The sequence below is a fragment of the Dicentrarchus labrax genome, unplaced genomic scaffold, assembly GCF_905237075.1.
Source record: "Dicentrarchus labrax unplaced genomic scaffold, dlabrax2021, whole genome shotgun sequence".
Classification (NCBI taxonomy): domain Eukaryota; kingdom Metazoa; phylum Chordata; class Actinopteri; family Moronidae; genus Dicentrarchus; species Dicentrarchus labrax.
The window spans coordinates 16,357,990-16,374,398 of NW_026136719.1; the positions used below are offsets into that span (position 1 = coordinate 16,357,990).

The 16,409-nt window shown below is 39.5% G+C and overlaps 1 protein-coding gene across 3 annotated transcripts; it reads right to left on the reverse strand.

Moving 5' to 3' along the window:
• Positions 1-1,227: 1,227 nt before the first annotated feature.
• stk33 (serine/threonine kinase 33) lies at positions 1,228-16,333 on the reverse strand. 3 transcript variants are annotated; one of them, XM_051380178.1, is made up of 14 exons: positions 16,106-16,333; positions 10,993-11,109; positions 10,338-10,451; positions 10,092-10,196; positions 9,793-9,931; positions 7,004-7,089; positions 6,324-6,411; positions 5,400-5,475; positions 5,206-5,318; positions 4,943-5,028; positions 4,786-4,855; positions 4,429-4,598; positions 3,816-3,902; positions 1,228-3,534 (listed from the first exon to the last, which is right to left on the reverse strand). In XM_051380178.1, the coding sequence occupies exons 2-14, from the start codon at positions 11,077-11,079 to the stop codon at positions 3,334-3,336; spliced, it is 1,422 nt and encodes a 473-aa protein (XP_051236138.1). In that variant the 5' UTR covers positions 11,080-11,109; positions 16,106-16,333; the 3' UTR covers positions 1,228-3,333. The 3 variants fall into 3 exon arrangements, with proteins under 3 accessions (XP_051236138.1, XP_051236139.1, XP_051236140.1); XM_051380179.1 differs by lacking the exon at positions 16,106-16,333 and adding an exon at positions 14,861-15,423; XM_051380180.1 differs by lacking the exons at positions 10,993-11,109; positions 16,106-16,333 and having other exon boundaries at positions 10,092-10,223; positions 10,338-10,366.
• Positions 16,334-16,409: the final 76 nt, after the last annotated feature.

A 16,409-nucleotide genomic window follows, 5' to 3' on the forward strand; every position in this document is an offset into this window, starting at 1 on the left:
CCTCTTCTTCTGTGGAAAATAGAGGCATCATGGTTTCCTCCTGCCACTTGGCCATATGTATCTGTTATTTTTGGGTGGGGGTGGCACCGTGGTGCAGCAGCATACATGAACACACACACACACACACGCATGTCCGCACACAACGCAAACATTGAAGGGGATCAGGAACATCAGCATGTGTGATGAGCTCCCACAGATAACGTCTCCGCAACATTTCCATGACATTGTAGCGGTGTTACCTCATTACCACAATGTCACAGCAGCAGTGTGAGGATGTTGTGTTTGGGGTGAGGGTGGAGGGGGGTGGGTTCAGCTGCAGGTATCGGGCCTCTGCAGATGAGCTGATTAATTAAAGGGAGCTCTATTAAGGTTATTACGATCCCTATTACTAGCAGCCCCCTCCACGCTCCTCAGTGGATAAAGGTGCATGGAGCAGAGGGGGGGCCGAGGGAGGGGAAGCATCCTTGCCACTTTTGACATTAGCCTACGTAAACCCACTTCACACGCCCCGCGACTCTCGCCACAAGTGCCTCTCTGCCCCCCACCTTTGCAGGAGTGACACTCTCTTCAGGCTCCAAAATGGGGCTGCAGAGTTTTAATCCCTCCAGCCCGTCAACCCACCCACCCTTACTTCCATCTGTCAGGAGCACTGCTGGAGGAAAAGGGGGGAGGGTTTATGGGGGGCAGGGGGCGCATCCCTTGTTCCATCCCGACGAATTTTCTAATTTCCTTTGCCTCCATGCTTTGTCCCAAATTCACGCCCCTAACCTATCCACCATACAGCCTCTCTCGTTCTGTCCCCCCCTCCCCTCCCACCTCTTTTCTCTGTTGTTTTGGCCAAAGGAGTAAAAGTAAAACTGGAGGCTCCTGCTGGCTTGCAGCAATACAAGCTGACAGTGTTTTAACAGCATCTGAACCTACTGTCGTCATACATGAAGTCACTGATTCTTCCATATTTTCTTGATGTGTTTCAGTTTTGTTAAATTTGTTCCACCCTGAGGCATGTACACACATTCCTATAATTTGCTGTACGTCATATTCTGCTTGCACAAATCAATTTAGAGATTTTTTTTGTCTCCATATAATTAATCAAGACAATGAGGACCATATGCTGAAATCCCTTCTCCTCGTCTGACAAAAATTAGCCATACAAGAGGTTGTCTAAACAGCCTTCCAGCGTCACACTCTAAAGGGAAAAGAGGTGTAACTAACCACACAAATCATTGCTGTGTTTTTGTTTTTTATTTCCTAAATTATCTACCACCAAATCACATTTTGTGGAAAAGACAGCACCCAAAAAGAAGCGTGTCTTTGTTTGAAAGGACCATCAAGACATAACCATACAACTTATTAATTAGTGACATGTTACATGGACATCACAGTTTTAATGGGCAGTGACTCAAGCAATCAATTCTAATTACACATCTTCATGCACAAAACTAGGTGGTAAGCTTTAGGGATAGCACTCTCCTGTCAGATTAACTCCAGGAAATGAATTCAGCAACTTACTACAGCTCCATCTGCTGTTTATACCAGTCTTAGTAAACCAAAGGCATACGGTATGTCAGTAATGTTGCAGTCTTTTTGGCAAGCAGCTTGAATCAAAGATAATTCACGTGCCATTTGTTCATTCTCGTAAACTCTGTTGTATTACAAATAACTCTAACACAAGACAGTGTTGTGCACATCTACTAAGTTAAAAAAAAAAAAAAAAAAAAATCACCCAAGATCAATATATCTGCCTGGACAGAATTTGATAAAGGTTAACATACTCTGGCCACACTTTTAAGACAATTAGCTCTTCCCTGAAATGTAGAAATACCTTAAACAAATGCACAATACATTTACACATGCACACTAAAACACAGAGCTTGTGCATGAACACGGAGCCCCATTGTTGGCACTCATTCACTTCAAGATGCAAATGGGTGGATTTGAAATTCAGCCTCTGTGTGTTATGCTTGGCTACTTTAATGTTGTATCTATGCTGGGGATTATTCTCTCTACAGCGGAAAAACCTGTGCTTGAATGGCAGTGCCCTCAAAGTAGCTCCTACTGCTTTCAATGGCCTCCAAACGAGATTAGACCCGTGGCTGCCCTCGGTCCCAATCCTCTGCATTCAGATGGAGCGTAACCAGCCTGTGTGACAGTCTTTCTGTTTTGACACTGAGTGGGTGCAGTCACTGCATATAGGGCGTTTTGGAATTAAGAGGTCAGAACAGAAAAAAGAAAATCCCTAATGCTAACTTTGGTGTTGTGAAATGATATGCAGTAAAGTCTCCCGTTCTTTATATGAGTATTCTTACTATTTAGCATGGAATTACAAAACAATAAAACTATTTTGTAATTTTATTGAAAATAAAATATACAAAACTGTTGTGCAACAGTTCTGTTTTATGATATTTGGCACATTTTAAGTATTAAAAATATATACATACTACTAGTATCACTGATTTAAAGAGCTTCAAGTCGCAATCACACATTCCTGTCAAATTCCACTTTCTAATTTTGTGGGAATCAATTTTCTTTTTACAAATATGTCTTTTTTCTCTGGCCTGATTATTACATTCCTGTTGACCTCTAGCCAATAATTACTTTCTCCCAAAGTATTAAATTAACATTCACTTTCTACATAATAGATTTGATTATTTTCAACTGAATATTACTTTCTGTATGGAAAAGGCATACATTCACAGTGTGCAGTATATAAATATAGAAATGACCTTAATAATGACAGGAGATGCAGCTAGGTAGTAAGTAAATTACTTAATAACAGTTTCATTAAGGGATGAGCTGTGCTCAAATCTCCTACGAATCTCTCTTTACTCAACTAAACTCTAGGTCGCTGCTTTATAAGAAAACCCTTGAATCAGATGCCACCTCTAATATCTGACAAACAAATTCAATCTCTGTTTGCTGGCCACTATAAAAAAAAAGGTCTGTATTTGGGCTGCTGGATGCTCTCAGTTGGCTGTGTAACAGTATGCATTTGACAAGCATTTGCCCCATCCGGGGAACCCCTCAGACCAGGGGCTCTTTCCTTTGGCATGTGGCACTGCTAAGGCTAGACCCTCAGCTGCAGGGTTCTTAGACTTCATGTATTTTCACACCTGCATATGAGGCCCATTCATGTGATACTGCTGTTACTACTACGTCTCACCATTCACAGTAGTTTCATTCACATCAGTGGTAAATAACAGAATTACATAAAATAACCAGAATTATATTAAATAAAGTCCACCTCTAGTTTTTCTCTCTTTTCACTGTCTTTTGTTTACCCACTTGTGTGTTATCGCTCACTCTTTCTCAAGTGATATGGCTCGTTTTTTTGTTTTATTCTGAAGGGGCATTGGTCTTAGAGCTGGCTGGTGGTTTGCTGGGTCCAGTCCTACTTTTACTGGAGGTAGATGGTCTCTGGTCGACTGCCTTACTGATGTCAGAGGCTGGTTTCTGTCCTGTACCGACGTCTTTCTTGTCCCGAGGCCTACGCTGCTTTGCACTTGGCTGTGTGCAGGGTTTCACACCGGCATGAGACTACAGGAGTAAGATTCATATTCATCTTACATAACAGAATTAACTATCACATTCGTTTAAAAACAGCTGCATGGCTACACCTTTATTACCATCTTCTGTAATAGGTAAATCTGGCACCATCTAGTGGTGATTGAATATGAAGGCAGTATGCAAAGTTTAAGGACTAGGGTTAGGTTTTGTTTAAAATCCAAAATGTACAGCAGTAGATATTTGTAGTTTGTAGTAACAGTAATAAATTAAAGTTAAATTGAAAAGACCAAGTTGTAGGAGGTTCAACATACCTGCGTGGTGGTGGGTTGAGGCGGCCCTAGAGTTTCAGAGCTGCTTTTGCGCTTGTCCTGCAGGAGGGTGCCACCACTCTCCTTAGTCTTTATTCCAAGATACAAGGATAACGTAAAAGATAAGATAAGAGATCAATACCTGGATTTCATGGACATATATAAAACTAAACTGAACTATAGAGTCGTACTGTACTTTAAAGTAAAATTCTGTTTTGTTTTGTTTTCAACCATGAGATTAACGATCCTAATTACCACTTGAATATTGACATGAATTTACAAATTCAGTAACTTCCAAGACCACAGCATGAGCACAACTAAAACATGTGTATATTTATCAGCTTGAGGAAAGAAATAACCTCCTCCTAATCTAGTAAGATGTAGATGATAGTTATGGCTTATTCAGAACCACTTGTATTGCTTACCCACGAGAGCTCTGTAAGTTGGTGACAAATTCAACAACTTTGTAAGTGAGGTGTAAGCAGATGTAATAGCATTTAAACAGATAAACAGAGGCTTGACATATTTGAAATTATTTGGGAGCCATATAGAGACATAATACGAAAACGGTGAGGTCAGCTTGTTGTAGAGCTGTGGTGAACCAAACATACAGTACCCGTTTGGTCGATGTGGCCGGTGGGCAGAAGCTGCTGTCTCTCTCGTGGCTGAGCTTAGCATGGATCCTGCAGTTGCTGTCTGTTTCTGTTGAAGCTGCCCCAGGGACCAGGAGTGGGTCCAGTGTGTCATCAGAAGAGGTGAGGGACACATCCTCCAGAGTCTTTGTTCCTATTGTGGATGATTTAAAATAACATCAACATCGAGTAACCTCATGTGGCTTTGGTCCATCTCTTTCTCTCCCACCATCCCTCCTCCCTCCTCATATATTATCGCCTACACAGTCTTATTTATTCAAATGATCAAATCATGACCTGCATCAAGTTATGTCAATTAAGTTAAATCTTCATTGTCTTACTCTCTTCCTGTTCGTGGTGGTTATGCATCATCTCCAGCACATTGGACGGTACAGACACAGTATTGTCACCCTGTTGGACAAAGCACCCCCATAAGAGCTCCTTATGTGACTCATTTGGAAAAGTTTATGAATGCAGCCGGAACAATCAGTGCCTTACTTTGATCCACGGGTTTTCTAATAGTTGATTAGCAGACATGCGGTAGGCAGGGTCCACCTTCAGAAGGCAAGTCAATAGAATTTTTGCTGTTGAGACAGACTCGAGCCAATCGGTGAGTTTGTTAGTATCAATCTAAACAGTAAAACTGCATCTGTGCAAAATCCTGTACCGCCTGTCAATGAAAAAATATATTCCTTCCCTCCATATCACAAACAATTTCTCCTTTTTTGCAGGAATTAGATTTATTATTTATTTAGTGTCACCTGCATCACTGACTGTGGCCCAGGTGGATTGTGTAAATTTGACTCCATTGTTCATAATCTCCTCAAGCAGGTTTGTCCTTGTTGTAGACACAAACGGAGGCTCCCCACACAGCCTACAGGGACACACAACTCTGACACATGTATTCCCAGTATCATATGCATGTATATGTAATACTTTGTATGTGTGTACTTACAACATATACATAACGACTCCTATGCTCCACACATCACACCACTGGCTGTAACCACGACCGCTCATCATTTCAGGTGCTGAAATTCACACACATAAGGGGGTTATGACTGAGATATGGAATTCAACTACTAGTTAAAACTGGGTTTTGACCACTGGTGGTGCCACTGCGCAATGTTTATAAATAAGTGAATCCCATATATCAGCACATTCTCGAGGACATACCACAAGCACAGGAGCCATGTGATACACAGGCCAGTAATGCATATCCACAGCTGGTGGCAGTAATGAGCCGTAAAAGGCGACAACGATCCAATAAAAGTGGAGGAGGAGAAGAGGAGGACTTCTAGCAGGAACAATGCAGATCTCACAAAATAAAATAAAAAAGATGTTTTGTGCATCTGTGGGTAATGCGACAACTTGCATGCAATACCCAAAGTAAAAATGTTTAGATTCACTGCTTCCCCCCGAACACGTTGAGTGTATCCTTCGGGCCTAACAAATGTGTTTAATGCATTTCTGTTCTTATAAAACATTCACAAAGCCAATTTTTTAAATACTTTTAAAAGTTTGCATTGTTTATATCCATGTTAACACTAGCTAGCAGTCTTCTTGGTCCGTGCCTTTTCCTTTACTTCACATTTGTATGACCGCACTCATAAAAACATGGCTCCATAGCATCACTATTGGTCAAAAAACACCACAAGGCTCTTTTACATAACAAGTATAGATATGAAATATACCTGATACACCAACATGCAAAAATAATATTACAAACTGAAAACCACAATGTGTAGAATTTAACTTTAGCAACCCCTAGTGGTAGAACCAAAAAGATACTGATGGCTGATGGTAAGACATGCTGCTACAACACTCATCCAAACTTAGAGCTCTATCCCTGTGGTGTGTGGTGATACAGGTGTCTTACCCATATAGGTAAGGGTCCCACAGGCCTCCGTCATTATGTTCTCAATCCCTACACCACCTGTCTGCACTGATAATCCAAAGTCTGTCACCTATGTGGAGAATAGAATAGGAAAAAGATGATACAAATAAACATGATTTAGATGTGCTAATAGAACCCATATTAAATTATTTGTTGGAAAACTAAGCTAGAGCACGAGTACAAACAATGATCCTTGATGACTTACATGAATAGCAACATAGCTGTTAAGGCTGGCACATAGTTGCAAAGGGGTGTCACATTATTAAAATGATGTTGTGGCACAACAACACTTTCCTCAAAACGAGTACAGTATGTTGGTGTCAGACAGGCAGAAAAACAGAGAGAAAAGGACATTTATGCTGTGGTCTAGACTTGTTTTGGCTCGCACACCAGGTATCTGCTTTGGCTGGCTCGTTGTCAATGCACGCAACATACTGTGCTCAGCTGGTAATTTCTTTAAAGATACAGTCTCTTTGTAAAGGTGTACTATAAAGGAAGACCAGAGGGAGGCGGTCATAATGAGGTAGTATTTAAAGCTTTTACTAAATATAGAGGAGATAGTGGGCGAGGAAAAAGTGCTCATCAGAGGCTTGCACTCAGTCCGACAGAGAATGGATAAGAAGCAGTGATGGAAAGTTTTACAGTTTGTGTCACCATCTTACCTTGATATTAATCCTGCCATTATCATCCTCCTCGAGAGAATTTTTCAGAAGAATGTTCTCAAGTTTCAAGTCTCTGTGCACTATGTCTGAAAGATGTGAGGAGGAAAACTTTTACACAGACATAATGGTTTGAATACAGTTTTAACGTGGATGAATGTGACATTTACCTTTACCTTATAAACTCTTGCGATCAGTCACCACATCAATCTTTTTATAATGACAATGGATCAAATGAGTGAAAAGGGGGATGCTCATATTGATGAAACCACTGAGAAATATTTCACTGCTGGCTTTACAGTTTTGATTCACTCGCACCCACAATACTGATTATACTGTTGCTATGGCACTGATTTTCTCAATTAAAAATTATTCATAGGTAAATCAACAATCACAACCATAATGACAACAAACTGGTGGTTTGTACGTTCTCCTTGCGTTAGCTCAGCTTTTTATTTTTTTTTCTCCCACCCCAAAGTGAAGCATGTTACTGTAGGCCAGTGGTTCCACCGTGGCACCCTGGGGTCAAAGTAATTATATTTGCGTATTTGATTTTATTCTTTGTTTATTTTAAGTTAAAGATTTATCTTTAAATCTGCCGATAAAGATTTGGAGGGGTGCCTAAAAACATTTGGGAACCACTGTTGTAAGTAACACTTATTGCCCTTGAGTAAGGCACTAGCCTCATAATGAGTTGGTTTTCAGGCACTGCACTGTGGCCACCCACCGCTCATAAATAGTTTGGTTAGATCGGTAAAGCAGAGGACAAATGTCCCCACAGGGATTAATAAAGACTAACCTAACTAAGCTGCGTCATGGAATTGGCCGGCGGAACATGGCCATGTTTTTAAAATTCACCTGACACACAATATCCCAAAACATGGCATCCTAAATCTACTGAAAATAAAGTGTGTTTATTTGTCTTTAACATATTTTGGTCTTAAATAATATGACAATAATTGGAGTTGGGAATACTGAAAAGAAATGAATAAAGTCTATGATCAAAGCTAAGTGCAACATGATTTGCTAATGTCAGTCACCGGAACAAACTGTGTTTTGTACACACTAACAGAGTGATCTGTTTACCTTGCTTGCAGTAGGCCAGGCTGAAGGGCCTCGTTAACAAAACTTGGTGGAGTGAGAGAAAGCAGGAGGAAAAATACAACTGCCCTGGGCTGTCCTTTTCACTGCACTGTTTGAAGCAACCAATTATAAAATGCAACAGTGTTGATGGTGTGTGAAAGGTAAGTTAGACCAACTGGTGTGCACAAAACAAACACATGAAAATGTTCTTTGTTTCCTTCATCAATTTAAGATTTCAAGATATTTTTTCCTGTTTTATTTTTTAACTGCTTGCTGGTAGCTGAACTCTCAATTTGATATTCATACATCATGTAATTATTATACATACTGTAAATAACAACATACTCATTTTAAAATACACTGATTAGTTTTATAAAATATAGACAAGAGTCATAATTACCAAATATAACATCATTTTTGGTGCATTACGTTTCAGTAATCATCCCGCTGTTAACTAACGGATAAATTATGCCATTTAATAAAACAACTGGATCTGTAGTTTAATAGTTACATGTACATGAATAATGTACCCTACCATGATGTTACTAGCATGTGTTAAAGTTCAAAGCACAGCTGAGCCTAACAAAAGCAGCTGAGGCTGACGAAAGACAACAAGAATTTAGTAGGAAACCCAAACAAATTTAAGATGAGGGACTTTCACAAGTGGTCATTTGACAAAAAAGGTTCTGGCTACCTCATTAGCATCATTGGTCTCTATGGAGGTGAGGGAAACTGGCACAGAGGGACTTTCAATGTGAAAGCACACCTATTAATCAGTATTGCTCTCTAGCTTGTTGTAAATTAGTCATTAGCCACATGTAATGATGCCTCATTGCCAGGCAATGTCCTTAATTACCTCTAACCACAGATTTCACCATTAAAAGAGGAAACAACATTTCCGAATAAAACACATAGATTTAATTAAAATTATTACTATGTTTTTTTATTCCTGGAAGTTGTTTAATATCGCTCTTTTATCAAAATGAGCCACACATTTATAATGACTGTAAACCGTAACGGCAAAAAAATCTCACATCATTGTAGGCAACATAATTTGAGTATAATAATGGCACTATGGCACTATTATAACTTAACTAAAGCATGCTTTGTTGAAAACACAGTCTGAACTGGCCCAAGTACTAATTCCACCTTCATTTAAATATGAAGTATCCTAGACTAGGAATGAGATGACATATGATATTGTGTACTGCGATAAAAATACACTCAGATAAGTATATCTTGTTGAATTTGAATTGTTTGAAAACTGGAGGTGTGCTGTCCTGTCTGTAATGCAATAAAAATATTTGTTGCTTAACAAAATGCAAGGTAAAGTTATTCCAGTATGTTTTTGTGTCATTTTAAGATTTTGAAGCATATTATGACGATTATTAATATCGTGAATTGCAATTATTTTGGTCAGTATAATTGTGACATGAAATTTTTCATATCGTCCCATGCCTGCCCTAGACTTAAACATAACCCTATACTACTTGTTCCACACTAGAGTGTAATTAGGATAAGAATATGAGGTAACTCAGTGATTTCAGGGTGTCATGAACACACCATATGTACACATCTACATCCCTTCAGCAAAGTAAGAACTATGATCACTGGAGGTCATCAATAACGAGATTTCCAGCTGTTTAATCATCTTTCTGTTAAGATGGTTTTGAATATTATCAAAATGTCAATCTGCAGAATGACATTACCCCTTTTGTGAAGGTAGACAACGGCGTCAGCTAAGCTATAGATGATATGCCTCGTCTCGTCCTCTGTAAAGAACTTTTTCTGCTGCAGCAGCTGCTTCAGTTCACCTCCGACGCACAGCTCAGTAACCAAATAAATCATCTAGAAACAAGCAGAGAAAATGCATCTCACCATATAGTCAATTTGTGTGTGCTCATCAGTAATACTTATGCAGAAGACACACAGTAAGGAGATTACACATAACCCACTCTCTTAAATGGGCTTACTTAGAGTTTGTTACTGAAAGTACAGCAATGCTCACCTTAGCCGTTTCGTAGACTTCATGGAGATGTATTATGTGAGCATGATTCACTTGTTTGAGAATGTTTATTTCGTGCCCCAGCATCTTTACTTTCGAACTTCCTGCCTGAAGTGACAGAAAGTCAAATCACAGCTGATGGAGTTTCAGTGTGGTTATGGCCATTTGCTTCTCTCCAAGCATTAAACTCTCTTATTAGTGTAACACATTTAAAAACAGCCTTCCCAGAGGGATGCCAAATGCACTCACCACTGGTCTGCAAACCTCCTTAATAGCCCATTTTGTCTGTGTCTCAATGTGGGTGGCTTCATAAACAACTCCAAAGCTACCTTGACCCAATTTTCTTCCAAATTTATATATTTCCTATGGGGATAAGAAAGAAAAAATTAAAACACTCGCAATCTACACCTGCTCACTGTCAGTCAGAGACAGCAGAAAATTTCCCTTGAGCTTGTGTTCAAGACTTTAGGATCATTTCACTGTTTTGGATTACAAAAACCTTATGTCTTAGCTCAAGACCTGAATTCTGAAGTACATCCTAATTTCAAGCTCTCTGAAAAAACGGAACATTTTCGGGTCTCTGGAGGTGCAGAATATAGTATTTCTAATCAAGTTACAAATGATTAAGTTGCTGCTGCAGTTCGTTCAATCTCAGGTCTAATTAACTTGATCATTATCTGTGTGCATGCAAGGCTGAGCACTGGCTGCTTTGGATTTGGCAAAGGGAGCAGTCAAATTCCCCACTGAAGGGGGGCTATACAGCAGCAAAGTGAAGTTTGATCCTCTTTTGGTGAGAATAAAGTGTACTATAGAGGTCACCAGTGAGTATGTGTGACTTCTTCAGTGGTGGCCTCATAGCACAACACAGGACTGTAGTGAATTCATGTATGGAAGCTCTCCATACCCTGAGGTCAGCATCATTCTGCAGGCGCATTAAAGGCACATTCCTCCCCATTGTGTGCCTATTGGTCCACGGGGACACCATGTTCATGCCTTAGCCACAAACATCTCCTTGTGTCATCTAGAGGTGGAAGGAGAGGGCAGTCATTATCTCTCTGAAATTCCTTCTCAAGTCATGGGGCTGTCCATGACAAAAAGAAGTTCTTGGTTGACAAATAATAACTGCATTTCATTGACTAATTAGTTAGTTATTTTAAAAGGACCAGCGTGTAGGATTCATGGCATCTAGCAGTGAAGTTGCAGATTGTAACCATTTGAATAAAACATGTAGGAGAAACTATGGTGGCTGCAAAACTTGCCAATGTTTGGTTTGTCCATTCTGGGCTAATGTAGAAACATGGCGGTTCAACACAGCAGCCTCTGTGTAAGAGGACCCACTTCTTCTAGAGATAAAAACTAAGGTAACAAACACAAACAAAAATCAGATTCTTATTTTCAGGTGATTATACACTAATGAAAACATAACATATTATATTCCATTTCTGCCAATAGATCCTCCTGAATGTTACATACTGGACCTTTAATAGGACAAATCTGTGAAATTATTTGAATTGTTTCACCAGTAACTGAGAGATTACATTTTTCCAAAAGCATTCAATAAATGAACAGTACTGTTTCCAATTTATCAATATTTCAAAAGATTATATTACCCACTACTACACAAAACAAAAATATTCTCTGATACAAGCAAACGTCACTACTAGTTGTAAAAAAGCCTTTAAGGAATTAACAAAATACTTTTAATTAAAGCTAGTTTACCAGTATTGAAATGATTATTTTTAACTTAACAACTCTGAGTATAGTAGAAGTCTAGACTTTAATAAGCAGTGTACAGAATTACTGAATCTCTTCTACTCTAACTTTTTTATCACTGGTTTATGACCAAACTGCCCTCTCTCTCTGAGTCTATATTAACTTTAAGCACAATTTACCCAGCTTGAAAAACAGTCTCTAAAGCCAAATTAAATGTAAAGCAGTTATCAAGTGATGACTGGGAGCAATGAAGTGGATCCACCACATGCACAGCAATTAATTATTAACAAGGAAGCGGTGTCTTTAACCTCTTCACTCTGACGCATTATTTTAGCCCTGACAGGGCTCTCATAACAGGCCTGTCTCTCCCATTATCTCCTGTCTATTTTCCAATCAAAACGATCCTGACAGCCTCTGGAAATTCCAATCATCTCAATCACAGCTCATTTGTGGAAGACAGAGGGATGTGATGAGTGTATCACTGGGGACTTGAAGTGACTGGAGGAGGAGGGTCCTGTGCACCTCAGGTGTCCCCAAGACAGAAGTATCTGGTACTTAGCCCCAGATCCCCGATGCAAAGGAAATAGGAGATCAGGGTCAGGTCAGGGTGAGAAGTCTGACCTTAAAAGGGGCCATCAACAGACACAGGTTTTGAATTGCTCTAAGCCTGGGGTTGCCTATCTGCAATCTCTAGACATGTGTTTCTAAAATTACAGTCAAAACACAAAATAGATGACTTGTTACTTTACTTTACTTAATAACTTAAAAAGGTACCAATTCTTTTTACCTGCCTGTAAGGAACTTCACAAATAGGGCAGACTGTAACAGACAAGAGGTTCCTGTTATTCCTCCCAAATCCCACCACTCTTCGGTGGAGGTGACACAAACAACACTCAAGAATCGCTAATGCAGCGACAAGGACATGATGCTTTCCTGGCTTGCAACTCGCAAACATAATTGTGTTTGTTGCATGACCAAATTGCTGGAAATACAATCAAGATTTAAACCTCTCAGCTGAATTGTGCCCCCGTGCCACCTGTGCACCTAAAATGCCTTCCATTAAGGCTAAATTCTCTGTGCAGGTGCCTCAGTAGTGCTAACATGTGAAAGTTCAAAACATCCTTGAAAGACAAAGCCTAGACTGCTTATTCTCCTTTATATGGACTTGATTTAGTCAGAATTACAGTCCATCTTGATTAAGTGAGAGTAACAGTACATCTCTACATACATGGGCGATTGACCCAAGAACAAATATAGAACCAACTAGGTCAAATAATGACTAAACAGTAATAGACAGTACAAATGAATAATGTCAAAACATAATGGTCTTTGTTCAAACGCAGACATGCTGAAAGATGAGCAAACATCCCTACACAACCCAACGCCAAGGACATGCAGGCTGTGGTCCACCTTTTACATTGAGTTTGCCTCATCTCCAGTTTCAGCGGGAAGTAATTAGAGCCGACGGTTCATCACAAGTCAAGCCCATACTTGCCTCATCTCTCCATCATTCTGTCAGACAGCAATGTCTGTTTATTTACACTACTGAGTGCATATATGTTGTGCCTAATGACAGGGAGTGTGGGAGATACTGTCTAAGAACTAAGCGCACAAAATCAATGGCACTTTGGAACAAAGAGAGCATGGGCATACAAAGGATGACTTCGATCGTGCGTAACTTTTCATCCCTTAAAACTACTTGTCTTTCATTAACTCTCATCTTTCTCCCACTTCAATATGACTGCCACTAGCCCATAGAGGCTGCAGTGTTCTTCACATCCCACACTATTAAACTGTTGAAAAGGACAAACAAAATTCTTCCAATGTTGTATAAATGGTAAATACTGTTGTTTACAGGCATATGTTGCTGCTGCTGATCCACCAGTTTTAAACTGCACCTGCAAGTGGAAGTGGGGTCTGTCAGTAGGTCACTAAAAAGCTGTTTAAGGCTGAAACAATCTGTCGATTAATCAATGAGTTGATCGACATAACATTAATCTAAAATAATACTAAAATATATCCTTTATCCACTTAAATATCCATCTTTCTTTGCCTGCCTGTACTACTGTGATCATAATTTCTTGTGTGATATGTTATATTGATGTCTGTCAACAATGCTACTTGAACTGAGTCTTGTCACTGTGCTGTACCAAAAAACAAATTCCACTGACTTTGGTCACATGGTCATTAAAGTGAAGTGACCATTAATCAATTGTCAGTAATTGTTCATAAAACATTACTTGTTTTAGCTTTTCAAATGTGGGGACTTTCTGCTTTTCTCTGTTTATATAACTGTACACTTTTGTTGTTCTGGTCAAACAAATTGTGTGAAGATATCACATTGGGCTGTGGGAAATTATATTTCCTGGCATTTTACAGACTAACCAATTAATCAATTAATCATAAAAAATAATCAACAAATGAATCAATTATGGAATAATCTTTATTTGCAGCCCTAAGGCTTTATGAGAGTGGGGCAACTGCAGCATACCAAAAGTCTGCAGCGGTCTATCACAGAAAGAAATTACGTATGCTGCTGAAACCACAGCTTCAAAACACTTCTACCACTTTTCAATCTCAACCAGACCGTCAAGATGTCATACATTTCAAAATTATACAGGGCCTTTCGCTTTCTTTAATGGCATAACTAGTTAGTAGAATAAATTAGGCAGCGCTCTAGCTGAAACGAGCAGCTGCTAAAATACAGCCTGAAAATCAAACAAAAACAGAATCATACTAACTGCAATTAAAATGTAAACTGCTATCCGTTTTGCTTGAGCCCAAATATTACATTTTCCTCATGTGAAACTTAATCATTTATTGACAGCTTGGCTTTGATGACAAATGATAAACTTCACAGTCCTAATGAAGCGTGGAATTACATTACCTGATGAGGCAAGAAATTGCATGTTTAGAATGCAAATATAGAGCCCATCAACTTCACTAAGTTATGAGGTGAATCCTAATATTATGCAGAGAGATTATCAAAGCTCGTGGTCTAAATGTAATATACCAAGAACACATCAACATTAAGCTATTAAAGCATACAGTAGACTTACTGAAGAGCTGTGGAAATATACTACACCTGACAGCTGATGGACAGAAAGGACGTGCTGTAAGTTTGCTGTTCCTACACACAAACAAGAAATACAGTCCCTATAAACAAATCATTTAAAGGCCCCTCCAAGAATTCTTTCTGTCTCCAATGGTCATGTTTTGATAAGTGTCTATTGGCAAGAAAACATGCTTTTGCCAAAAGGAAGCAAAAGATCAAATTCTGCCATTTGCTCAGAGCACTCCACATGTTGCTAGGAGATAAGGGCCAACAAATTCAAATTTTCTCATTGGTTTAATCCTGGTTAAAGCTAATCTCTGCCCTTGCTGGGCTCAGCCTTGGGAAGCTGGGAGGGCAGACATCTAGAAAAATGTAGGCCATAGCAGAAACAAGAACAAATCAAATTCACTTCAATGACAACCCGGAGAGAACTCAGCACATTCATATCAGAGTACACAGATGTCCACACCTTCAGTTATAAATCATTCATTGTCCGACTGCCAACCTGATAACGTTGACGCTCTTCACTAAATAAAATGTTGTTGTTTTTTAACAAGTTTGAACAAAAGACAAAAGGGACCAGATAGCCTTTATGACCATTACACATTCAAATTGAAAAACTGACTAAAAAAAACTTAAAATTAGAAACCTAACTAGAAACTAACATACTCAGTATACAGGTGCTTGCAAACGTTTAATTAACCACACATCGACAGCTCCGGCTGACACACACTATCAGTGAAACTAATCAGGTTATAATGTTGGGGTTAACTCGAGTTAGTTCACCTATATGGATCAGAAATAAAGGTGTTTCCGTGCTCTGCAATGTTGCAGTCACATTATGTTCACATAACTAAACTTAACTGAACCACGTGAACAAGCTAACGTTAAAAGTCTGGGATTTAAAATAAAAAAATAAAATAAATAAATACAGCTCAGACAAAAACTGGTCAGCTGTTACTCTGTCGTTCACCATCTTGTAACGTTAACAACAAAGTTAAGTCAACGTTGCTCTTGTTAAAAACATGAAACAGCCGCAGGACGCCTGAAGAGCGACCGTTGGACAGTTTAAGGTTAGCTAGCATTCCCCATGGCGCACGTTGTCATGGCAACGAAACATGAAGTTGCCATAAACGGTTTCTTCTTCCTCTTCTTCTTCTTAACAAGATAAAAAACCCATAGCAACGTGTAGAACAACACACATACCAGTGCACCTGCTGTGACAAACACTACAACAAAAGCTGCTTACCTTTTGGAACAGACCATTTTCATTCCGCAGTTTGGTCTCCCAAGTAAAAAACTTTTTTCGCCGAGTGACTAAGGGCAGCGAAGAGGGACAAAGTTCCAATGAATGAACGGGGCTTCTCCTAAGTCGGGGTCTTGCAGCGCCCCTGGTGGCTCCTGTGTTTGTGTCGACCAACGCAAAGTAGACCTTACCGGATAAAACGTGACCACAAGAGGACTTCACAAGCCCAGCACACACACAATAACCATAAGTGTTGTAGGCCTGTATAAGCGAACGGAGAGCCAGAGTCTCCCTGTGGCAGCCGGGA

Excerpts from the sequence above, each read along its gene's own strand:
- stk33 (XM_051380178.1), bottom strand. The coding sequence starts at position 11,079 with ATGAACATGGTGTCCCCGTGGACCAATAGGCACACAATGGGGAGGAAT. Across the intron at positions 10,452-10,992 it reads AGAATGATGCTGACCTCAGG|GAAATATATAAATTTGGAAG; the intron begins GTATGGAGAGCT and ends TTATCCCCATAG. Across the intron at positions 10,197-10,337 it reads AGGAGGTTTGCAGACCAGTG|GCAGGAAGTTCGAAAGTAAA; the intron begins GTGAGTGCATTT and ends CTGTCACTTCAG.